The sequence below is a fragment of the Diabrotica virgifera genome, chromosome 9, assembly GCF_917563875.1.
Source record: "Diabrotica virgifera virgifera chromosome 9, PGI_DIABVI_V3a".
In the NCBI taxonomy this organism is placed as follows: domain Eukaryota; kingdom Metazoa; phylum Arthropoda; class Insecta; order Coleoptera; family Chrysomelidae; genus Diabrotica; species Diabrotica virgifera.
The window spans coordinates 44,334,423-44,361,683 of NC_065451.1; the positions used below are offsets into that span (position 1 = coordinate 44,334,423).

Consider the following 27,261-nt stretch of genomic DNA (forward strand, 5'->3'; position numbering starts at 1 on the left):
TGACCAATAGAAAGCTACAGAAATGCAAATTAACGTGATAATTTTTGATAATATCCCGTCGTCAAGTATATTACGTCAGATGCCCTTCGTTGCTACGAAAAAATATTTTATATCAACTGTGTGTTTAACACTATTAATTTTTACTTGCATAAATAAATTACAATAAAATTTTGGTTTTGAACAGTTTTATTCATGAAATAATCGCAACAAATTGCACTCGATCTCTAAAATTAATATAGAATTTTAGAGCTCTTGTGCAATTACTGCTGATAATTATTGCAGAATAAAAAATTACAGATATCATAAAAATAAAACAAACTTATTGTTGTGGAGAATATATATTACAGTTTCTACAAATGAGTATCAAGCCAAGTATTTTGACATAAGTTAAATCAGTCCGGTTCCTCTTAAGCTGTCTTAAAATATGATGTAGTCCTGAAACAAGAAAACAAAAACAAAAATTAGTAATTAAATATTTCATAAAATCTTTGTATTTGACTTACATCTGGATTAATTTTGTAATGGCACTTAGTCATTTCCAAGACTTTTTTATTGATGGGTACATCGTCTCCTGGAATTAAAGATAAAAAATATTTAACATCAAGTATAAATTAAAGAATAATCTTAATGATATAAAAAAATCAAGCATGGATGTAGATTACAAAGCAAAGATTCAAGGAATAGGGAGCACGCATAAAACTTTAAATTCGAAAAATTGCTATAAATCACAACAGAACATAATATAAAAAAATGTTTGTCTTTGGTTTGGCCCCCTTAACCCTCGCAGGACCAACATTTTAGTAGAAACAGCGAGGACTAAGGCGGGTCAATAAATGTCCACACATAAATTAATCAAAAACGCGCTTTTTTTTAAACTAATTTAAAAATAACACCTTTATACAGGGTGAGTCATGAGAAACTGTACATACTCCTACCTCCTATAGAGGCTCCTATGGGGAATAACAAATGACCATTAAAAAGTGTCTGCTCCCATTGTATAATAATATACAGGGCGAGTTTCGCATTTTGACAGAAAATTATATTCGTCATAATTTTTGAACGGTCAGATCGATGTGTCTCTTATTTTGGTCAATCGTTACACTATTACCACCTAATCAACTGATTTATTCAAACTAGAAAAAAATCAGGTTTGGCTTCAAAAAAATTAGTTCGTTTGGGTCTTAGAAAAAATTTCACCCTGTATACGCTTTTTGAAAACTATAATATGAATTTTACAAATTAGACAAATAAGCAATTAAAATGACATATTTATTTTTTCCCCACACGATTACTTAATTTTTTCTACAAAAATCAAATTTGACTGAATTAAAAGTTTGGTAAAGTGAACCATAGATTTAAAAAAAAACTTTTATTACAAGAATTATTTTTTCTAACAAATATTTAATTTATGTTACTACTCAATCAACTGATTTATACAAACTAGAAAAAAATCAGGTCCGGATTTAAAAAATTAATTCGTTTTAGTCTTAGAAAAAAATTTCACCCTGTATACGCTTTTTGAAAACTCTAATATGAATTTTACAAATGAGACAAATAGGTAATTAAAATGGCATATTTATTTTTTTTCCCACGAGATTACTTAATTTTTTATAAAAAAAATCAAATTTGACTCTAAATAATTAAAATTTTGGTAAAGTGAACCATAGATTTAAAAAAAAATAACTTTTATTACAAAAATTAATTTTTTTTTAATAAATGTATAATTTATGTTACCACCCAATCAACTTAATTATTCAAACTAGAAAAAAATCAGGCCCGGATTTAAAAAATTAGTTCGTTTTGGTCTTAGAAAAAATTTCACCCTGTATACGCTTTTTGAAAACTATAATATGAATTTTACAAATTAGACAAATAAGCAATTAAAATGACATATTTATTTTTTTCCCACACGATTACTTAATTTTTTATAAAAAAATCAAAGACTATGAATTAAAAGTTTGGTAAAGTGAACCATAGATTAAAAAAAAAATAACTTTTGTTACAAAAATTAATTTTTTTTGAACAACTATTTAATTTATGTTACCACTCAATCAACTAAAAAACAGGTCCGGATTTAAAAAAATTGTTCGTTTTAGTCTTAGAAAAAAATTTCACCCTGTATACGCTTTTTGAAAACTCTAATATGAATTTTACAAATTAGAGAAATAGGTAATTAAAATGGCATATTTATTTTTTTCCCCTCAAGATTACTTATTTTTTTATAAAAAAAATCAAATTTGACTATAATAAATAATTAAAAGTTTGGTACCAGTGAACCATAGATTAAAAAAAAATAACTTTTATTACAAAAATTAATTTTTTTTTAATAAATATATAATTTATGTTACCACCCAATCAACTTATTTATTCAAACTAGAAAAAAATCAGGCCCGGATTTAAAAAATTATTTCGTTTTGGTCTTAGACAAAATTTGACTTTGTATACGCTTTCTGAAATGTCTAATATGAATTTTACAAATTAGACAAATAGGCAATTAAAATCGCATATTTATTTTTTCCCCACACGATGACTTCATTTTTTATTAAAAAATCAAATTTGTCAAAATCGGAATTTTAACCTAAAAATGGAAAAAAATGGAATCACGGTTTAACTCGCTACAACTCTGTTTCAGTTTAGTATTTTTTTTCTGAAATTTTTACAGCACATATCTCTTACCATTGTGAAGTCTATGAAAATTGTTGTAGACTGTCAGTCTTCTTCTCATAAAACATAAATTTTTAAAAATAAAAGTGCGGATTCGTTAATTCCAAAGTTAAATCGCAAAAATTAAGTGAAAAAATTTAAAATTTATCTATTTGATCACGTCTATGTTAAACTATAGAGTCCAAAGAGAAGCTTTTAATGGTGAAGCTTTTAATTTAAAAAAAAACGTTGTTTAATTTTTTTTTTATTTTTATGGTAAAATTCCGATTTTGACAAATTTGATTTTTTAATAAAAAAATAAGTAATCGTGTGGGGAAAAAATGAATACGCCATTTTAATTGCCTATTTGTCTAATTTGTAAAATTCTTACTAGAGTTGTCAAACAGCGTATACAGGGTGAAATTTTTTTTAAGAACAAAACGAAATAATTTTTTAAATCCGGACCTGATTTTTTTCTAGTTTGAATAAATCAGTTGATTGGGTGGTAACATAAATTAAATATTTGTTCAAAAAAATTATTTTTGTAATAAAAGTTAATTTTTTAAATCTGGTTTCTAGTAAATATGGTTCACTTTACCAAACTTTTAATTATTCAAAATCAAATTTGATTTTTTTATACAAAATTGAGTAATCGTGTGGGGAAAAATAAATACTCCATTTTAATTGCCTATTTGTCTAATTTTTAAAATTTATATTAGAGTTTTCAAAAAGCGTATACAGGGTCAAATATTTTCTAAGACTAAAACGAACTAATTTTTTAAATCCGGGCCTGATTTTTTTCTAGTTTGTATAAATCAGTTGATTGAGTGGTAACATAAATTAAATATTTGTTCAAAAAAATAAATTTTTGTAATAAATGTTATTTTTTTAAATCTATGGTTCACTTTATCAAACTTTTAATTCATAGTCAAATTTGAATTTTTTTATAAAAAATTAAGTAATCGTGTGGGAAAAAAATTAAATATGTAGGTATGTCATTTTAATTGCTTGTTTGTCTAATTTATAAAATTCATATTATAGTTTTCAAAAAGCGTATACAAGGTGAAATTTTTTCTAAGACCCAAACGAACTAATTTTTTTGAAGCCGGATCTGATTTTTTTCTAGTTTGAATAAATCAGTTGATTAGGTGGTAATAGTGTAACGATTGATCAAAATAAAAGACACATCGATCTGACCGTTCAATAATTATGACGAATGCAAATTTCTGTCAAAATGCGAAACTCGCCCTGTATATTATTAAACAATGGGAGCAGACACTTTTTAATGGTCATTTGTTATTCCCCATAGGAGCCTCTATACGAGGTAGGAGTATGTACGGTTGCTCATGACTCACCCTGTATTATTCCTAGACTTTAATGGAACAGTTAAAAGATACGAATTTATAATTTACCCAGAGTCTTCAGCTTCAGTGGAATTGGCATCATCCCAGGCAACCAACTGACGTCATATAACGTCGAGGAAACGTCAGTTTTGGTTGAATATATACACGTGTTTGAAAATTACGTCATATAGACGTCTTTTGTAGGTGATTTTAAATACGTAAGATTAATGACGTTAAAATAACGTTTAAAAAACGTTTTCATTTCAGACAGTTTAAGTCTGACGTCACAAAATTGAGAGGAGCTTGTTTGTATTACTCCAAACAATTTCGTTAAATAATTTTCATAAGAAATTTCTCATTTATTGTTTACGTGGTTTGTGTCTCGTGTGATAAAATAAGACTTTTCATTTAGATATTTAGTTGAAGAAACGTGGTAATTAAGAGATTTGTATTAGTTTTTGCTTAGTGAGTTAGTTTAATGCAGTATTCTTCTTGACAACTGTTTGAGGTGATGTTTATTTTCTGTTAATGAACTAATTATGTGTTATCGAGTAATTTGTTAATAAATTATTTATTAGTTTGTATGTTTTTTCAATTTTGACACAGTAAGTAGGTATACTTCTATAAATGGTGAAAATTCTATAATGCGAGGGCTAGTACAATCGTGCAGAATCAATGTTAGATTGTTTCTAATGCACAAGCGATCTCAAACTAATGGTAGTATATCTTCATCGACACATGGGACGTAGACCTATAGGTTTCATGTTACCTATTTTTTATGCTACCTATTTTAAAAAATCTGGAAGAGGTCACTTTTTGAAAGTATTAAAGACGTGATTTTACCGACGTATAAAAGTCGTCACCTTTTAGACGTTTTAAAATCGTCACAATTATGACGTCAAATTGATGAGACAAATACACGTGATTTTCAACGTCGGTACTACGTCATAGAAACACGTCAATTGGTCATTTTTATGACGTGTTATCTACGTTATAAAAACGTCGTTTGGTTGCCTGGGATCGTAGGACGTAGGATACAGAAACATTTTTGATTTCTTACTGTGCTTACCGCACACATACTTGCATTTTAAACAAACTATGTTGTTTTTGCCCACTTATTGACCTTTTTCTTTTAGACTTTTCTAATTTGACACATGAATGATATATTGTCATCCCTTTCCATTTTGGGAGGGTATTGAAGGTATTCAAGGGGATTATTTATAGTCCACTGTAAAGTTTTTATAAAAGTATGAGGATATAAATTAAATAATAGAAATGCTAATTATGCTATCTAATAGGGCAGTAGTACGCTGACAACTACTAATTATTTGAGGTTTTTAGGAACAAAGGTATTTACAAAATCGGATGTAATGCAATGTTGTGGATACTTTTTAACCCTCCTTGGTCCTTCTGGGGTTAAGACGATTAAATATCAGCAGTAGCAATATGAGCAGTACTCATCTTATAGTATGTTCGTATTTGGTGATTACAACTTGCCTACACTCAAAAAAATTTAGTTCGTAATATTGATTAACAGTGATTACTGAATAGTATTTCGTTGTCACAACAATTTAATTTGTTGTTTCAACGAACTTTTAGACATTGACGAATGTATTTGGTTATTGTCACAATGATTGAATAATAATTGTGAGAATAACTAGAGTACATTAATCAATAACACTCAATTTATTCAGCCAATAACTTAGTTTCGTATATTTAATAAATACTGTTAATTCTGGCAGCAACTCACGTTCTTGATTTCGTAGATGACAAGCAATTACCTTGGTTTATTGTGACAACGTACAGATTTCATTAAAACAATGTACAAATGTTGTTAATGTAGAGTAATATATGATTATTGAATAGATGCAAATTGATTGTTGTGACAACGAATGCATTAATCAATCTACTACTGCGTTTAATTCCCACAATCAATGCGTTTATTGTGACAATAATCGTAGTTGTTGAGACAATAAATGTTTTGCTTGACCATTTGAAAGTTAACGGCTTTTCCTTATCGTGATACCCCTAGCTTCTCTGTGTTACCGAAGTGCCGAGTAATAATTGCATTTCGTTTTTAAGTGTAGTCCGTAGTAGAAGGAAGTTTTTGTGTGTCTATTATAGAGAAATTTCGGTCGAATTCTTTTTAAATGTATTCATTTTTTTCCAATCCTGAGAAAACTAATTATTATTTTTGAAAATTTAAATGCAAAATAAAATATTTCAGTATTATCGAGGGTCTGAAGTCCCTGAGAACCTCTATAATGATTATTTTAATAAGTCACAGGGGTGAAAAAGAGAAAATTTAGTATGATTTTTAATTTCAATTAGGCATACCATTCAACAGAAACTTTTTGTTTATTTTAAGGGACTTTCTGCCCTCGGTAATAATGTAATATTTTATTCTGCGTTTAAATTTTTAAAAAATACTTATTAGTTTTCTCAGAATTCTAAAAAAATGAATGCACTTAAAAAGAATTCGATCGAAATTTTGCACCTGCGCTCTCAAAAAGGATTAAAGTGTTATACATTTTTGGAATCACTATTTCAAACGCTTTTAAATAAGCTGTCACATGACGTACTTTCCCATTAAAAAAATCAAAGTTGATGTTATAATATACTTTGATTATTTTAAAAATCGACCTGTCCAAGCGCTTTGCTTATGTGCTAAAAATAAATAAGTTATTAAGGGGGTGGGGGAGTGTAACACTTATTCTAGTACACTGTATAAGTGAAATCATATGAACAATCACACAGTGTAAAGTCCTTTAGCTTAAGGACAAAAAAGGGGGATTTAAAAAATTATTATTAATCAATTAATATCATACATTGGGCTATTGCATTCAGTAATTATTAATATAAAATACGTTCATAGTAGGAATGAACGGAATTAATTGTAACAATAAACGGAAATAATTGTAGAAATAAACGAAATACGTTAGGAGAAATAACACTGTTATTGACACAACGAATAGTCTTCGTCGGTCAATTAACGACGTTGTTGTTTCAATAAACAGTGTTTGTTGACTCAGCGAACAGAGTTCGTAATATCAATAAATAGTGTTCGTTGACTCAGTGAACAGAGTTCGTAATACTAATAAAGTGATATTATGGTATACATAATGAATGTTCATCCATTCAATAAACGTAATACATTGGCTCAACGAATGAAAATAATGAATTGATGAACATCGTTTTGTTGTTCCAATAAAACCAAGAATTGGACAAATTTTAAGGATTGCGTTTGTTGTCTGAATTAACATTTTTATTGATATTACGTACCTTTTTCGTTGAGTGTAATGCAGCATGGGATAATGATGAGTATGGTGTGTTGGTGAATTGTCCTGGTGGAGATCCTGCGGTGAATGTAGCACAAGCTTTTGGTTATTTGAATTTCTTCCAAAATAACAATGTCCCTAACAATCGTAATGTATTTTTAGATTAAGTTTTTTCTAACGTTAGGGAACTGAATGTCATCAAAGCGGGAGATCCACTTGTTGATCCAAGTTTACACCATGTAGAGTATGAATGTTCCATTGCTCTCAACTTAAATGACACTAGGGGTGGGAAAAACCTACCGCTTTTAACCTAAAACCGTTTTTTTAACTTCGCAATAACCGGTTTTACCGGTTGTTTTTTTGTCCCGGTTATAACCGGTGTCTTCTTTTTAAAGTAAGAACCGGTTATTAGGTTTTTACGGTGATTAGGATTAGGTTAGGTATTATTTTGGATCCCAATCATAATTATTATTCTCAAGTAATTATTCCAAATAAAACCATAATTCAAATTTTATTTTATAAATACAGAAACAAACTGAAAGTGCAAACTCACATCAGCCAGAAACAATTAAGTTTTATTATATTTTGAAAAGATATTTGTAATCATAATATTTACATAAGAAGTGATCTGGTTGAAGTAGACGCAAAAATTATCTATTTTTCACACTTGACTCTTGACATTAAAATTGGGTGAATGACTTTTTCTGATTACCAAAATAATGTTCTGACTATTAATATCGAATAACCGATTACGAATACGAATCTCCAAGGATTTCCCTATGTTTTTAAAACGATACACCCATACAGGAATTATTAAATGAGTTAAAATGTACCTATTATACAAACATACAAACCTGTTAAAAGAAATACAGACATGATACATTTTTTTGATGGTAGTAAAAATAAAAGATAAATTGCATTATCCAATTTATTTTTAAGTAAAATATTTATATTGATATTATTTTTTTTTAAATCCCATTTGAAAGAGACTGGGAAATTTTTTATAAGTTGAAATGATTTGGTTAAATTGTATATTATTCCAATACGTATATACAGGGTGAGTCATGAGGAACTGTACATACTCCTACCTCGTACAGAGTCTCCTATGGGAATAACAAATGACCATTAAAAAGTGTCTGCTCCCATTGTTTAATAATATACAGGGTGATTTTAGCATTTTGACATTTATAAATATTATCAGGAACTTTGTAAGTATCTTTGTCATTATCAGTATTTAGCACTCCCCATTTCCAGACCTCTTAAACGAACCTGCGAAATCCATGCTCTCCAACCAAAACACGAGTAGTCGTACGCAGACATAGCATTGGGGTACATTGTTCTCTCACTGAAGACCCTCTTTCTATTTACTAGTTCCCATAACTCTCAAACCCTTCAGAGGAAGCACTCCATTTGCTACGATGGGGGTGCGTTTTGTGCTGGCTGCTATAATTTGAATTTTTAATAACTGTAGTATTGGATGTCTTCGCCATTAATTCAATAGGTTTGGTATTCGTTTTGACACTGACACTCAGTTGTATAAATATTATGATAGATTTTCAACCTCAACAAACTGGTATATATTATTACAATGACATACAATAAAAATGTCCTTAAATTGTAAATATAACCATAAACATACACTAGTGACCAAAATTATGGAAACCTTACAAAAATTTTAGTTTTAGCAGCACTCATCTCAATTAAACTTGTTGCATTCGATTCGTAAAAGCCTTAGGAAAATTTGTAAACTAAAGTAATGATAACGAAATGAAAATTGCATTATTATTATACAAGGAAAATTCATTTTCCGAAATGCAGTTCGAAGTGTTGAAAAATGATAAATTACTAATTCTGAAATAATTGACATAAATAAGTTCAATATTACTAGTCGGGGTTTCTGGGTTCGCTGAACACGAATATCATGACGACGGTGGTCTCCGAGGCACCAGGTGCCTCGGGGACCAACGGAGACATCGGTGTCTCGGAGACACCATAATATTGAACTCATTTATGTCAATTATTTCCGAAATACAAGTTTATCATTTTTAACACTTCGAAATGCATTTCGGAAAATGCATTTTCCTTGTATAATAATCCAATTTTCATTTCGCCATTATCACTTCAGCTGAAGACGAAATGAAAATTGCATATATATATATAATCGGTTTATAACGTTCTACGACGTCTTCCGATTCCCAATCGCCATTGCTCTCGATCGTAGCACATGTCTTCGTTCAAGCCTCTTTCTCCGATTTCCGTATGGATTCCTTCTATCCAGCTTTTCCTAGGTCTTCCTCTCTTCCGCCGTCCTTTTGGTGCCCATCGTAGCACTTGCTTGGGTAATCTGTCTTCTTCCATACGTTGTACGTGGCCAAACCATCTTAGTTGCTTTGTTTTTATATCGTCCATTATTGTATGCTTTACATCCATTATCTCCAATATTCTTGTATTTCTGATTTTTTGTATTCTTGATATACCAGCAGATCTTCTCCAGAAGTCCATTTCAGTTGTTCTGATCATATTTTCGGATTTTTCTTTAAGTGGCCAAACTTCGCTGCTGTATGTTATAATGCTCTTAACAATGCTGTTATAGATGTTACGTTTATTTTCTTTGGAGATACTTTGGTCCCATAGGATTTTGTTCAATAATGCGATAGCTTTCCTTCCTTGTGTGCACCTTTCTTGGATATTCTTGTCCAACGTTCCATCTTGTGTAATTGTAAGACCCAAGTATTTATATTCCTGACAGTGATTAATAGTTATTTCATTTTCCAACGCTAGATCCTGCTGTATACCTCCAACGCACATATATTCCGTTTTCTTGGTATTCACTTCTAAACCCCAGTTCCGGTACTCTTCTATGATTTTTCGGGTCATATATTCAATATCGTGATAATCCTGGGCCATAAGAATCTGATCATCCGCAAAACATAGAGTGTATAGCATGTTATCATCATTTAGCGGTATACCCATATTCTTACATTTCCTTTTCCAGGATTTCAAAACTTGCTCTAAATATATTTTAAATAGTGTCGGCGATAGACAGCAGCCCTGTTTAAGACCCTTATTCACTTCAAATCCTGACGAGATTTCCTTGCCTAGCTTAACTTTTGCTATATTATGTTGGTATAGATTTTTTACAGCTTTAATGAGGTTCAGACTGATGTTAGTTTTTTCGAGGGCTTCCCAAAGTTTACTTTGTGGTACAGTATCGTATGCTTTTTTTAAGTCTATGTACACTAAATGCAGTTCTTGATTGTAGGCTGTTTGTTTGTCTATTAACTGTGTTACACAATATAGGTGGTCAGTGGTGGATCTGCCAGCGCGGAAACCGGCTTGCTCTTCAGCCTCTAAGTCCTTGTATTCTTCTTCTATTTTATTTTTGATAATTTTTCCGTAAACTCTGCTGATGGTGCTTGTGACAGATATTCCCCGGTAATTATCGCATATATATATCGCATATATATATATATATATATATATATATATATATATATATATATATATATATATATATATATATATATATATATTGTCATAGATAAAGAAAAGCAGAGAGGAAAAAGAAGAAAATCTAATTATTTAATTGTATCATAATTTCTATTACGTTAAAATAGTTTTTTTTAATATTTAATTTTTTCATTCACCCTGTAAAATAGATACCGATTTCAATTACCCAGTATTGTGTTGTAAGATATAAGTTTTTTTTTATAATGTTAAAATAATTCTATGAATTTTGGACAAATGCGTTTATCATGTTAACAGTGCGGTTACATTCAATAGACAGTGTTTCTAACAACAATTAGCGGCAAAAGCGTTTGGAGGCCTTGATATATGACGTAGTAAGGATATTTGTTTGGACGAATGGAACGGAAGGGAGGATATAGTTTGAAAGATGTCAGAATTTTTTTAAATTTTTTTGACAAGAGAATAATGAGAGGCGGTGTGTTTTAGAGAGCTGAAATAGAAGGTACTGTTGAAGAATGAGTAACAAGTGTCGGTCTTCGTAAATTAAAAAGCCTTATAGGTGCCCGTATATAAAAAGCACAAAGTAAAAATGTTATTTTTGGAAGTCAAAAGAAAATTCAATGTCAAGTGAAAGCAGCTGTACTAAGATATCCAAAATACATTGTTCTCTCCGTCAATAGTCTCTGTTTGCCACACTTTTGGTTTTCTTTGGTTGCATCGACCTCTATGTGGAGACTCAAGTGAAATGGGACATAAACTTTTTCGTGATTTTTAAATTGACATAAACTTTCACAGAAACCTTTTCGTGATTTTTAAATTGACTTTTGTTTACTAGTTATAATTTAATTTGTATTCATACTGGGTAATTTTGATTTCAAAATAATTTGCGGTATTTTTCAGAATTGTTTTCATTATTTTGCACAAGCATTTCTAGATTCATAGATTGTCTGTTTTCACAGTTTATTCTATTATTAAACATTTGTGTTTGAATTATTTGGTATAATTAATTTTTCTTTAATATACGGTTATATTTTATTTTTTTTATTTTTATTTTTCCATGAGTTTTTTCTGAGTATTGGTTTTGCATTTCTGCGATTGGATGATGTAAAACCCTGAGATAAATTTATTAAATTGAGCTAGTCCAATCAAAGTAGATATCATTAAGTAGAATCAAAACAATATATATATATAAAATTGCATTACTGAACAAAAAAAAATGCATTTGCCGAAGTGCATTTCGAAGTGTTTAAAAATGATAAAGTTTGACATGCCTTACAGCAAATGAAAAATAAAAAAGCTCCTGGCGAGGATCGTATAACGTCTGAAATGTTAAAAATGGGCGGCAACACCGTTGTAGAGGTTGTGGAAGTCTTGCTGAATAAGTGTCTAATAGAGAAAAGAATACCCAGTCTGTGGGAAAACGCCGAAATAATACTTTTACACAAGAAAGGAGTCACTACTAATATTGAAAACTACATACCTATAAGTTTGTTGTCACACTTATACAAATTGCTAACAAGAATAATAACTAACTGCATAACAAAAAAACTTGATTTATATCAACCGGTTGAACAGCCGGGATTTCGAAAAGGGTTTGGTACTAACGATCACTTACAAACCATCAGAACACTGGTAGAAAAAACCACAGAATATATTTTACCTTTACATATGGCATTTATTGACTTTTACAAGGCTTTTTATAGTATTGAAACCTGGTCCTTTTTGTCAGCCCTAAGGGATGCTCGAATAGACTCAAGGTACACTACACTCATTAAAAACAATTATGAACAGGCCACATTCCACATCAGAATCAATGAAGTTCAGAACTCCAAAACTTTGTTTGGAGTATTGAACTCCAAATTGAATTTTTTTCGGTATTGGAGTACTTAGAGTATTTTTTTGGAGTATTTTTGGAAAAATCAAGTAAAACCGTAAAGATATTAAGTATCGAGTTCAAAACTCCAAAATTTCTTTAGAGTATTTAGTCCAAGATTTTTCCAAAAGTATTGAAAAGAAATATAAGGTATGTGGTATTTTTGAAAAGGTAATTAAATGACCTCTAAAATGAGTTATCACTCAACCCCCTTTCCATTAAAGATTTTGGGGGTAGTGTCCGCCTCCGCTAAAGGGTTGATGTAATTTAATTGAAAACTGGTTTACAAAATGTCCCGCTCCCAAATAAATTTGACGTGTTTTTGCATATTTTTAGATTTTCTATAGGGACCAAATTATAGGGGGTGGCAACTTTTCAAACTGACACGACACACTGTATAAATAAGAGTAAGACGTGTATGTCCTTTATACACACATCAAAATAATCTAGGGGACAAAACAAAATGCGAGATTACAGACGGATTTCAAATAATTTATTTCAACTATATAAAAAAGAGGTTATAAACAGGTGTCCCGAATATAAAATAAACATTTTTTCTTAGAATTATCGCAATAGCTTTTAGAAAAATTCAGAGAGAACTCCATAATAGGGATGGCGGTTTTTGACAAAACACCGGTTTTTGCTTACGGTTTAACCTGGCGGTTATAACCGGCCAAAAAAAACGGTTTTCGGAAAAACCGGTTTTCGGTTTTTTTAATCTAATAGGTTACAAAATTACATTTAAAATACACTTTAGTTTGCGATACTTATTTCGACTCGATATCAATATGATCAAAATTAGTACTATCGAAAGAACATGATGTATTACTTTTAACACGTTTGTATATTTGTAGAATAGGTACATTTTAACTCATTTAATACTTCCTGTATGAGTGTATCGTTTTGAAAACGTAGCGACATTCTTGGAGATTCGTATTCGTAATCAGTAATTCGATATTCATAGTCAGAGCATTATTTTTGGTAATCAGAAAAAGTCATTCACCTACTTTCAATGTCAAGAGTTAAGTGTGAAAAATAGATGATGTTTGCGTCTAATTCAACCACATCACTTCTTGTGTAAATATTATGATTACAAATACCTTTTCAAGGAAATATTATAATAAAACTTAATAATTGTTTCTGGCTGATGTGAGATTGCACTTTCAGTTTGCTTCTGTATTTTATAAAATAAAATAAAATTTGAATTATGGTTTTGTTTGGCATAATTACTTGAGAATAATAATTATGATTAGGATCCAAATTAATACCTAACCTAATCCTAATCACCGTAAAAACCTAATCACCGGTTTTTACTTTAAGAAGAAAAAACCGGTTATAACCGGGACAAAAAACAACCGGTAAAACCGGTTATTGCGAAGTAATAAACCGGTTTCCCATCCCCACTCCATAAGTCAAAAAATGCTAACATAAAAAAATTAAAAAACTAATTTATTGCCCCTTAACTCCCAACAAAGTAGTCTTTAGGTTAAGTTAGTATAGTGTATGACCTCCACGGTTGTTGATTACTGCCCTACATCTGTTAGTCTAACTTATGATGAGATGGTCAATGTCTTTCTGCGGTATTCTGCTCCACTCCATTGAAAGGCCCTCAAAACAGTTACTGTCTTTTACTGAACGCTATATTTTGTTATAAAATGCATCTGCCCAATATGTCCCATACATGCTCAGGTGGGTTTAAATCTGGCGAATGTGTAGGCCATGATAAAACCTCAATTTCATTATCTTCGAAGAATGATTGCAAGACCCTGGCATTATGTGGACGTGCATTGTCGTGCACTAATTGAAACTGGGAACCAGCTTGTTATGCAAAGGGTACAACGATAGGTTCGCAAATAATTTCGTGGTAGTCTGTTGTATTTATAAACCGTTCCAGTCAAACCAGATTGGTTATTACACCAAGAGTGATGCCACCCCATAACTCCGCCACTGCCTGGTCCCAAGTCCAGGATGAGAAAGGAGGAGGGTTGTACGTTGGGCTAACAACCCAACCACGTAAAAAAATATTTTGTTATGGAATCGCCAAGACGCCTCGGAACTGGAATGAATAAAACGATGACGACAAGTTCTATGGAAATGGATACGAGAAAGGTTATATACAGCGTGTCTACTTGAGTTGGAAACATATGGGAAACTTTTTTATTATTAATTTTACGAAAAAAAGTTATTCTTTATAAAAAGTTCTGCATGCCCCAAAACCTAAGATTCAATCATCATATATCAAATTTTCTGAATATTATACGAGGTATGTCAAAAAATATGAATTTCGGTCAAGGGTAAAGTACCTTTATTTCTCTCAATATCGAAAATTCTTATGATAAAAAGTTGTTTGGAATTAAAAACTAAGATCAAATATGCAATTACATGCTTCTTATTGAAAAAAAAAATTTTTCTCAAATTTAAGGATACCCAACATTGTTTTTAATTATTACAAATATGATAACTCGTTTATTATTCATTTTACGAAAAAAAGTTATTCTTCGTAAAAAGCTTTGCATGGTCTAAAATCTAAACCCGTGTTGAGCTGGCCCCCCCCACTTGCAAAAATTAAAAAACAAATAGCCCTGATTTATGAGCTATTTATGAGCTCTCATATTCCGCAAACTAAAAATTTTGAGCTCGTTCCACTGAGCAGGAATTTAATACCCTAGTGGGGGGGGGGGCTGAGTCAGCCCCCCCCACTATTTAAAAGTAGGAATATTGAATCGGTTTTTGCGGCAGAATTACGAGCTATTTATGAGCTCTCGAAATTATATAGTTTCGATTTTTGAGCTCATCCCCTTCACCCCCAAACAACCCTTTAATTGATTTAACTTAAGAGAAAGATGCTGAGAAAACTTAAAATATATCGTATTGCGGATATAATTCATATAGCTTATATACTCTAAGAATAAACTATTAAATCAAGAGCATTTCGATTATTGAGCTACAACCCCTTCGCAAGAAAACCACCCTATCTTCCCGGCTTAAGAGAAAGTTGTACTTAAAATGCATTAAACTAATTATTTGGCGACTACATATCATCTAATAATTTATAAGCTTCCAAATTACGCGCATTTAGATCAGTAGATTGCAATTTATTTTGTATAGTGCAGTCACTGAAGGTAAAAATCAACGATTACCTTCAATTTCGGTGAACCTTCATCGATTTTCACGAAAATTGGTCAGTAGTTAGAGGATACGTCAAGAAACAAAGGTGACATGGTACCACCTTGCGCCTTTACCCTGAGGGTGGATACCGCCCCTTCTCGAGGGTGAAAATTATTTTATAAAAATAAATGCACAAATCAATAAAAGAACAAATTAAAAGCAAAATTTATTATATAAAGTTAATAAAATAAGTCAATACTTTTTAAGTTATTAAAGATCAAAGATTTTAATTATTTGTGAAAAAAATGCATGTTTTGAAAAGGTTTTTTGTAAATCACTGAAAAACTTTAAGTTTTTACAAGAAGGTAATAGTAGTTTAATTCGTATAGCTTATATTCTAAGAATAAACTCTTAAATCACGCGTCTTTCGATTATAGAGCTACAACCCCTTCGCAAGAAAACGACCCCATATTCCCGGCCTTAAGAGAGAGTTGTTCTTAAAATAATTTAAATTAATTATTTGGCGACTACATATCGTTTAATAATTTATGAGCTTGCAAAATATACGCATCTTAATTATTGAATTGCCATTTTCTTTCTATAGTGCAGTCACTGAAGGTAAAAATTAACTAGTACCTTCGATTTCGGTAAATCTCCATTTATTTTCACGAATTGACAAAAACAACTTGGGGTTTTAGCCTGGGGTATATGTCACCCCTTCTCGGGAGTAAAAATTACTTTATTAAAAATAACCCCACAAATCGAGAGAGGGACAAAGTGTAAGCAAAATTTGTTATATAACGTGATTAAAATAAATCAATACTTTTTGAGTTATTAAAGATCAAATATTTTAATTTTTGGAAAGAAAATGCATGCTTTAGAGCGATTTTTCATAAATGACTCAAAAACTGTAAGTTTTTACAAAAAAGTTTTTCATCACTAAAATTGAAGCTAATAAAAAATATAATAAATTGCTTACTTGAAAAACCCTTTAATGTTAATTTAAAGTAAGTTATTGGTAATTAAATATACATTTTTTCCGCGACTGTTAAAATCTAAGGGTTCAAGCTTAAATAACGGGAAAAAGATGCATTTTATAACACTTAGGTACTAAATACTTGTCAAAGTACTTAGAAATACCTATGAAAAATAAGATGCGGAAAAAGTTGATAGTATCAAAATCCGCTCACCAATTTTCGTGAAAATGAATGGAGATTTACCGAAATCGAAGGTACTAGTTGATTTTTACCTTCAGTGACTGCACTATAGAAAGAAAATGGCAATTCAATAATTGAGATGCGTATATTTTGCAAGCTCATAAATTATTAAACGATATGTAGTCGCCAAATAATTAATTTAAATTATTTTAAGAACAACTCTCTCTTAAGCCGGGAATATGGGGTCGTTTTCTTGCGAAGGGGTTGTAGCTCTATAATCGAAAGACGCGTGATTTAAGAGTTTATTCTTAGAATATAAGCTATACGAATTAAACTACTATTAACTTTTTTGTAAAAACTTAAAGTTTTTCAGTGATTTACAAAAAACCTTTTCAAAACATGCATTTTTTTCACAAATAATTAAAATCTTTGATCTTTAATAACTTAAAAAGTATTGACTTACTTTATTAACTTTATATAATAAATTTTGCTTTTAATTTGTTCTTTTATTGATTTGTGCATTTATTTTTTATAAAATAATTTTCACCCCCGAGAAGGGGCGGTATCCACCCTCAGGGTAAAGGCGCAAGGTGGTACCATGTCACCTTTGTTTCTTGACGTATCCTCTAACCACTGACCAATTTTCGTGAAAATCGATGAAGGTTCACCGAAATTGAAGGTAATCGTTGATTTTTACCTTCAGTGACTGCACTATACAAAATAAATTGCAATTTACTGATCTAAATGCGCGTAATTTGGAAGCTTATAAATTATTAAATGATATGTAGTCGCCAAATAATTAGTTTAACGCCTTTTAAATACAACTTTCTCTTAAGCCGGGAAGATAGGGTGGTTTTCTGGCGAAGGGGTTGTAGCTCAATAATCGAAATGCTCTTGATTTAATAGTTTATTTTTAGAGTATATAAGCTATAGGAATTATATTCGCAATACGATATATTTTAAGTTTTCTCAGCATCTTTCTCTTAAGTTAAATCAATTAAAGGGTTGTTTGGGGGTGAAGGGGATGAGCTCAAAAATCGAAACCATATAATTTCAAGAGCTCATAAATAGCTCGTAATTCTGCCGCAAAAACCGATTCAATATTCCTATTTTTAAGTAGTGGGGGGGGGCTGAGTCAGCCCCCCCCCCCCATTAGGGTATTAAATTCCTGCTCAGTGGAACGAGCTCAAAATTTTTAGTTTGCGGAATATGAGAGCTCATAAATAGCTCATAAATCAGGGCTATTTGTTTTTTAATATTTGCAAGTGGGGGGGGCCAGCTCAACACGGGTAAAATCTAAGACACAACCATGATATATCAACTTTTATTAATTTTATACGAGGTGTGTCAAAAAATATGAAATTCGCTCAATATTATAGCACCTTTATATTTCACAGTATTTCAATTAGAAGGATGTAATTGCATATTGACACTTAGTTTTTAGTTCTAAACAACTTTTTTAATAACTGTTTTCAATATTGTGAAAAATAAAGGTACTTTACTCTTGAGTGAAATTCATATTTTTTGACATAACTCGTATAAAATTAATAAAATGTGATATCTGTTGGTTGCATCTTCGGCCTTATGACCTACAGAGCTTTTTATAAAGAATACCTTTTTTCGTAAAAGTAATAATAAACGAGTTATCGTATGTGTAATGAATCAAAACGAAGTTAGTATCAATAAATTTGAGAAAAATTTGGAACATATTTTTTTCCAATTAGAAGCATGTAATTGCATATTTGAGCTTAGTTTTTATTTCCAAACAACTTTTCAGAATAAGCATTTTCGATATTGAGAGAAATAAAGGTACTTTACTCTTGAACGAAGTTCATATTTTTTGACATACCTCGTATAATATTCAGAAAATTTGATATCTGATGATTGAATCTTAGGTTTTGAAGCATGCAGAACTTTTTATAAAGAATAACTTTTTTTCGTAAAATTAATAATAAAAAAGTTTCCCATATGTTTCCAACTCAAGTAGACACGCTGTATATGGGCTGCTGGAATGTAAGAACTATGTATGAGATCGGCAAAACTAATCAGGTAGCTGCTGAGATGGACAAAAACAAAATAGAAATCCTAGGAATAAGCGAGATAAGGTAGAAAGGATGTGGAAAAATGAGACTACAAAATGGAAAAGCGGTATATGATAAAATGGAGGCAAATAATAAAAGTGATATCTTAATAGTGAGGGGGGATATGAACGCCAAAATAGGTGGAGAAAATGAGGGAAAAGAGTTTGTAATGGGTAGGGAAGGCTTAAGAGAAATAAATGAAAATGGTGAAATGTTTACTGACTTCTGTGCCTAAAACAACTTAATGATTGGCGGAAGTATCTTTCCACAAAAGCGCATACACAAAATATCGTGGATTTCCCCAGGAGGTGAAGTACAAAACCAAATAGACCACCTTACAATAAATAGACGATGGAGGAAATCACTACTGGATGTAAGATCTATGAGAGGGGCAGATGTAGGGTCCGATCATGTATTAGTGAGAGCGAAATTCACAGTTAAGCTGCGAGCAGCAGCAAAGAGAACGCCGAATAGAGAAAAATACTATGTTCACTGGATCAGAGATGGAAATGACGTACAGAATGAATTCAGAGAGCGAATGCAGAATAATTGGAGAACGGTCGGCGACATAGAGGAAGCCACTGTTGAGGAACTCTGGACAAGTATAAAGAGACGATAAAGAAAACGGCAGTGGAAACAGTTGGCTACAAGAAAAACAGTAACAAACCCTGGATGACAAAAACAACATAGGACAGGATACAAGAACGTAAACAAATTAAAGTCAAGCTACTAGGAATGAAAGACGACGATGAGAAGCAACGATTAGAACAGAAATACTGGGAAAAAAATAAACAAGTCAAAAGAAGCGCAAGAAATGACAACAGATCATACCACAACGGACTCATTAATGAAGCTGAAAATTCGGCAAGAGAAAACGACCTAAAAAAATTGTATGACATCACAAGAACCTTGACAAGAACAAGCCAAAATGGTACCACTAAAATAAAAGATAAAGATGGTGTCCTACTGAAAACAGAACAACACATTCTTACTAGATGGATGGAATATTTCAAAGAAATGTACGAAGAACAGAATATAATAAACGAAATAGAAGAGGAACCTAACAGAAAAACAATAAACATGAACACCGAAGAATTCACCCATGAAGAGGTAAAAGATGCAATTAAGCAATTAAAAAGAGGAAAAGCTGCCGGAATAGACAATATCCCTGCTGAGTTAATCAAAGCAGACCTCGAAACGTCCACCTCTATACTGTACACACTTTTAAATAAAATTTGGAGAACCGAAGAGCTACCCAGAGAATGGACGCAAGGCATAATTGTAAAAATTCCTAAGAAGGGCGACACATCCAAATGTGAAAATTGGAGGCCGATCACCTTGCTATGCACAACAAGCAAAATAATGACCCAAATCATGCTTGAAAGAATGAAGAAAGAATTTGATAAAGTGATAAGAGAAAACCAAGCTGGATTCCGGGCACGAAGATCCTGCATTGACCATATTTGTACGATGAGAACGATTATAAAGCAAACATTAGAGTGGCAGAATAAGCTATAATATGTGAACTTTATAGACTTCGAGAAAGCGTTTGATCGTGTAGAACGCAAAGCCTTATGGAAATTGCTAGAGAAATACGGAATGCCTGCCAAGTATATCAGAATTATAAAACTGTTCTACGAAGGGTCCACAGCACGCATAGTCCACGAAGGCAAGTTAACAGAACAAATAGATATTGGTACAGGAGTAAGGCAAGGCTGTGTGCTCTCTCCAACCTTATTCCTGATAGTAATCGACTGGATCATGTCTAAGGCTACTAGTAATAAGACTGGAATAAGATGGAATGTTTTTAACCAACTTGAGGAATGGAATTTGCAGATGACATATGCCTTTTAACAGAAAAAAGACAACACATGCAACGCAAAACTGAAAAAGTAGCAGAGGCAGGGAAAAAGGTCGGACTTAACATAAACGTCAGAAAAACTAGGATAATGAAAATAAATACACCAAGAGAAATGGGAATATCACTGGGAGGCACGGAATTAGAAACGGTAGAGAAATTTAACTACTTGTGCAGTATTTTGAACAACAAAGGAGGAGGACGTAAAACGGAGAACAGGAATAGCTCAAAACGCATTAAATATGCTAAGGAAAATGTGGTCTTCACGTCAGATGACAAGTAAAACCAAGATAAGATTATTCAACAGCAACGTGAAGACTGTTTTATTATACGGAGCAGAAACTTGGAAAGTGTCAAGAAAATGTATCGGACAGATGCAAGTGTTTATAAATAAATGCCTAAGGAAGATTCTTAACATTTACTGGCCAAACCGCATATCAAACCAAGAATTATGGACAAGAACTAACCAGGTACCTATATGTAAAACAATATGCAAAAGGAAATTGAGTTGGATGGGACACACACTAAGAAGACCTGATACAGACATAGCGAGGCAAGCCCTAGAATACACACCACATGGCAAGAGACGATCAGGTAGACCCGTAGAAACGTGGAAAAGAAGTGTGGATAAAGAAATTAGTGCTATTGGGAAAAGCTGGGCGGAAATAAAGATTAGTGCAAAGGATAGGACATAATGGAGGCAGACAGTTGACGCCCTATGCTCCGCATGGAGTGAAGAGGAATAAGTAAGTAAGTAAGATGCCACCCCATACCATTATGCTGCCGCCTTGCTGACTATGAACCTCCTGCGCGGCGACCAATCGTTCAGCATTGCCAGATCGTCTCCAAATTCTTGTCAGTCTCGTATCTGGTGCAAATCCAAATCGAGACTCATCTGTGAACAAAGTAGAAACTTGCGTGTTCTTGCGCCCACTGAAGTAGACGAGCGCGATTTCCTCTGGATAACACAGACACTTTCACAGGTGTACGAGCATCTAAATAGACTTTATGCAGTTTATTTCTAATAGTCTGCCAACTTACAAACACCTGTTGGGTCTCTTGCAGCCTTATTTGTAATTGTGATGCAGTTATAGTGAGATCTCGCAAAGCCTACAACCTAAGAAAACGGTCTTCAATCTGGTTGGTTATCCTTATACGGCCTGTATGACGTTCAGCAACGTCACCAGTTTCATGAAACCTTAACCACAAACAATTAATGACATAACTGTTCGTGTGGAGGACCTCAGCAAGGTCTTTTTGACTTCTGCCAGGTCTTAGCATCCCGGTAGCATGCCACTGAATTTTGAGATATAAAGGGTGTCTCTTCATTATTGGCAATTGCAAAACTAAATAAAAATTCACATAGACATCGAAAATCAAGTATCAATAAATAAATATTACTTCTTAGCTTATAGACAAAAAGACATACTGAAGTTTGGTTTTATTTTTTATAGCCATTCTTCTCGGCGTTACCGTACAAGTTCTTCTTCAGTATTACCATGATCGAAAAACAACAGTAAATATTAAAATCATAAATTTATTTTTGTATTTGTAGCTAACATTGATTTAAAGCTGTTAATATAGGTGTCCCCTAGATTGTTTTGATGTGTGTATAATAGTAAAGTATGCATTTGATCATGTGATGATCTTAGGCAAAGTATTTGTGCATGAATCCGGGAAGGTTTCTCAGTTGGTACGACCAACCTAAGAGAAAGGGAAGTGGGCCACTCCCTCCCCTCATTTTTTTTATTTTTTGGGACAAAACCCCTAAATTTTCACTTTTCATTCTTTTATAATTTGTACATAATATGTTTAAGGCTATGGGTACATAATTCGCAAATATTTTACGGCTATCCCTACCTTTTCTGTCTTTACATGGCAAATTACGTGTGGTAAAATTCACACTGGTATGGATATGTACATATTACTAGAATGCCATTCTACTTGACAATGTCATAACTAGCTTAAAGAGATGGCTTTTGAATGTTCTTGGATAACTGTTATTTTTTGTATAATTGCAAATTATTAATTCAGTTAATAAATGTGATAATTTTTTCACTAGCTATGTATTCAGTGATTGTAATAATATGTACCTGCAACAAAAACTAATAGTCAATCGAGAAAAGAGCAAAAGTGTTAAAGTGATTTTTTAATAATATATTGTTACTATGGAACGCTTACAATTGTGAACATCTTTAAAAACAAAATACTTGGATCACAGAATATATCTTAATGTATTCTCTGCTTCTATCTTCCATAAATAACACACAATAAATAACTTTTTATAAAGTTCATCTCTTAAATCAATTATTTATCAAATACACTATATATCAATATTATTTAATTAGCAACTAAAAATATTCCCGATTCATGTCAAATAATTATTTAAAATTGTCACTGATTGTCAGTGTCTGACTGACAATATTTTATTCGACTAAGTGCGTTGTATGATAAAGATAGATTTGGAAAATTTTACCACGGACATGTGTTCATTTTTTTCGAAACCTGAAAAAACCAATAAATATTTTTGAAAAATCTAAACGCAGAATGAAATACTAAATTATTACCGAGGGCCGAAAGTCCCTTAGAATAAATAAAAAGTTTATTTTGAATGAGATATTTGAAATTAAAAATAACACTAAATTTTCTCTTAGTTTTTCACCCCTTTAACTTATTAAAATAAACAATATAGAAGTTCTCAGGGACTTTCGGCCCTCGCTAATAACGTAATATTTCATTCTGCGTTTTAATTTTTTAAAAATACTTATTAGTTTTCTCAGGATTCGAAACAAATAAATCCCCATTTGAATAGCATTGCAGCCGAAAAAACGTACCGATCCTCGTAAGTACTTTTTTGAATTCTTATTTATTGAACTTTGACACATTATTTATCTGTAAGGCGGTACGAAGTTTGACGGGTCAACTAGTTAACAATAAAAATGTTTTTTTTCTCTGATTCTGGCCTTGGTTTAGAATTAGAACCTTTAACCACGTAATTGTATAACTTATCACTAACTCAGGTGTAATGTGTAGTGTGTGTGTGTTGAGTAAGTGTCTTGTTACTTTGCAAAGCCGACGTCATTGTCTTTGCAAAGATACGCTAATTGTATCCGAACATCTGCGGTCCCTCCGGTGAGTACCGATCCCACAAGGACAGAAACTATTTTAATTTATTAATTTATAGTAAATGAAAAAATTCCTGACCCTGGTGGGATTCCAACTCAGTACCATTCGGAACTTTCAATAAAAATGTATAAACATAAAATATGTAACCTTAAGTGTGTAGATTATAAATGCCTTACCTAAATTTCTGGCATTAGCAGCACATGGAACGTATTGTGCAATTTCATCTGATTTAAGAACCTTATCGTTCAGATAATATTTCAGTTTTTCCAGAATAATATCCATAGTTGGAGTCATCTAAAATTCAAAATTAAATAAATAATGTGGTATTAACTAACAGGTATATGAGTATCTATGAGTCTATGAGTATAAAGCTGCCGACCGAGAAACATTTCATCAGCTTGTTAATACGACGATAGCCAACGCTTGAAAACAAGTACGGCACACAACGAAGAAGATATGAGTATCTACTATAGTTGATTTTTTAACCAAGAGGAGTAAACTAAAAAGACTGACTCATACCCAACAAAGTTACTAGAAGAGTCACCAAATTCATCTTCTTTTTTCGTTGATCATATCGACGGGTTTTTGACAAAACATCGTAAGCATCAATTTTCCGAAAATGGGAATTTTATCTTAAATAGTTCCTTACGATAGTATACAGCTAATTAAAAATTATTTTTTTCCTAATAACATCCGAATTGTCTAAAACTGAATTTAATGTTTATCGTAACCACCGCGTTTCAAACTCATTTTTTGCCTATGGTATCGTAAACGCCAAGTAACCGACAGTTGATGGTAAACGTCATCAATCTTGTCGTTTACGTTTGGATATTTGGCCGCTTACGATAAGATTCAATGACCAAAATGACCGTAGGATTACTCAGTGTTATCTTAAATGTGTTAGAATTCAGTGGAAATTTTATTTCGCTCCAATAACTTAAAACGAAAATAGTGGTAGTTTTTATAAATCCTTTTATTCAATAGATGCGGTAAGTTTTTAATACATGTTTTTTTATGGTTTATTGTCTTTTTTCATAGAATTTAAAGTCTAATTTACTAATTTGGTAATGACGTAACCTATGGTTTTTAGTTGTTCTTCCCAGATCTGGAAAATTCCAGATCGTATTTGTTAAACAATTTTATTTGTTCTCTATAATTAACTTGATTTAACGAATGCTTCGATACATCCTGTCCCCTAAATGGTAATTCCTAACAACTTAAAAGAATTACAATATCAATAATAATATTAATAATTAAACGACGTAAAACTACTTAGGTACCTATATCATAATTATCCCGGGCCCGCTAGCAAGGCAATACGTGGCTACGTACGTGCCTTTCTGCCATTTGCAGATCACCGCTCGGCCTAGGAAGAGGTACCCGCTGCCGTACTTGCCATTCAAATAAGTACGGAGAATGTATAATTGGTTGCCTATCGGCTAATATTCCATAGCTTCTTATTATATAGCAAATCCTCGATCTAGGGACGGCATGCCGTGCCGGGCTTTATAATAAGAATTCACACAATCGCAATCGGGTGCGGGTGCATGGCTATAGGATCATTAATTTGAAAAGTCTCTTACGCACAGCGCACAGGGATCACTTAACTGACGTATCGGGATCGAAGCCTCTTAAAAACAATGAATAAAATTTAGTCTGTATTATCTCACAGATATACTTTTTATTTCACAGAAACGGATATCATCAACTCCGATTAAATTAAATATTTAAAAAATCTATAATGTGTCCATAAATGTGTGGGTCGGCACTGCCGACCCTGCCGACCCTGACGAGCCGCCACTGATAAAGCTACTTTACTCTTGAAGAAGATTCACATTTTTTGACATACCTCGTATGAAATTAATGAAATTTAATATCTGATAAGTAGTTTTTTTAAACTAATAATAAAAATTGATGGATTCGACCGTTACTTGATGGAAGTTCATTTTATCTAACAATAAAACACTGAAAACGTTTGTTTTCTATACTTCCACAAAATTTATTATAACTAAGTGACTACAGCTGTTTCGGCGGAGTGCCTTTCTCAAGTGATATAGTTTACAATGTGTTTGCCTTTTTAAGTCTTCAACTGAAGAGGTTGAGGAGTGGGGAGCTGTTTGTCTCGAGTTGGTCATTTAGAATTATATCTGTATTTTTCAGTTTATTAATTTCCATAGATTCTAAAAAAGATAGCTTAAGGCCTTTATTTTGAATATGTAGAATTTGAAACTCTTCATTGAAAGAATGATTATGATCTAGAAGGTGAAGTGCGTATGTAGAAGTGTCTGTTTTTCTATTGTTGAATGCCCTTTTGTGTTCTGCTATCCGTTTGTCAAAAGTTCTGCCAGTTTGACCGATGTACGTTTTCGGACAGTCACCACAAGTTAGTTTGTACACACCACTCTGTAGTTGCTTTCTCTTTCGGCTTTTATTGTTCTTAATATATTTGCTTAAATTGTTGTTAGTTCTGAAAGCTGGTGTTATTCCTTTCTTTTTTATGTATCTGGCTATCTTTGTTGTTATCTTGCCAGTATATGTGAGAGAGCAGAAGGTACTGGGTTCTTTCTGTGGTGGTGGATACACTAATTTCAGGGCTTTCTTATGGAGTTTTTGGTTTAAAATTTTGTTAACTGTTTGTTCGTTGTAGCCGTTGTTTACTGCTATTTGTTTAATGATGTTTAGTTCTATCTCGAAGTTATTTTTTGTCATGGGAATTTCTGTCAGTCTATGTATCATGCTATGGTAGGCTGCTAATTTATGTTGTGTAGGATGGGATGATGAATTGTGTATAGTTGTGTCAGTATGGGTAGGTTTATGATATACGGAGAACTCATGTTTGTTGTGTAGTCTGGAAATCGTTACATCTAGAAAGTTTATAGAGTTATTCTGTTCTGTTTCTATTGTAAACTCAATATTATTATGAAGTGAATTAATATATGATAGAAATTGGTCAAGTTGTCTGTTAGTTCCTGTAAAGCATACTAGTATATCATCCACGTATCTCCACCAATATAAGAACTGTTTAAATACGGGATGTTTAGAAATTGTTGTTTCAAGTTGGTTCATAAATATATCTGATAGCAATGGGCTTAGAGGATTACCCATAATAAGTCCTGCACTGTTGTTTGTGTATATTTGATTATTGAATTCAAAATAGTCTTGATTTATGCAAATTTCAAGAAAGTGTAAAATTTCAGATGCAATGATCGGATTTGTACTATTATGGTCTAAAAGATTTTTAACTAAAACAAAAGTTTCTGTAGGAGGAACACTAGGAAAAAGATTTTTTACGTCAAATGAAATTAGTCTGGAGTTGTTGGGCAATT

The 27,261-nt window shown here is 32.1% G+C and overlaps 1 protein-coding gene across 1 annotated transcript in view; it reads right to left on the reverse strand.

The window, feature by feature from the left end:
• Positions 1 to 319: 319 nt before the first annotated feature.
• Positions 320 to 27,261, reverse strand: part of LOC114327828 (uncharacterized) — a 47,460-nt gene continuing 20,518 nt past the window's right edge. Inside the window, exons 5-7 of the mRNA XM_050662690.1 lie at positions 24,112 to 24,229; positions 504 to 571; positions 320 to 435 (exon numbers count right to left, since the gene is read on the reverse strand). Coding sequence (XP_050518647.1) covers positions 418 to 435; positions 504 to 571; positions 24,112 to 24,229 — 204 coding nt within the window. The 3' untranslated portion in view covers positions 320 to 417. The remainder of the gene's footprint in view (positions 436 to 503; positions 572 to 24,111; positions 24,230 to 27,261) is intronic.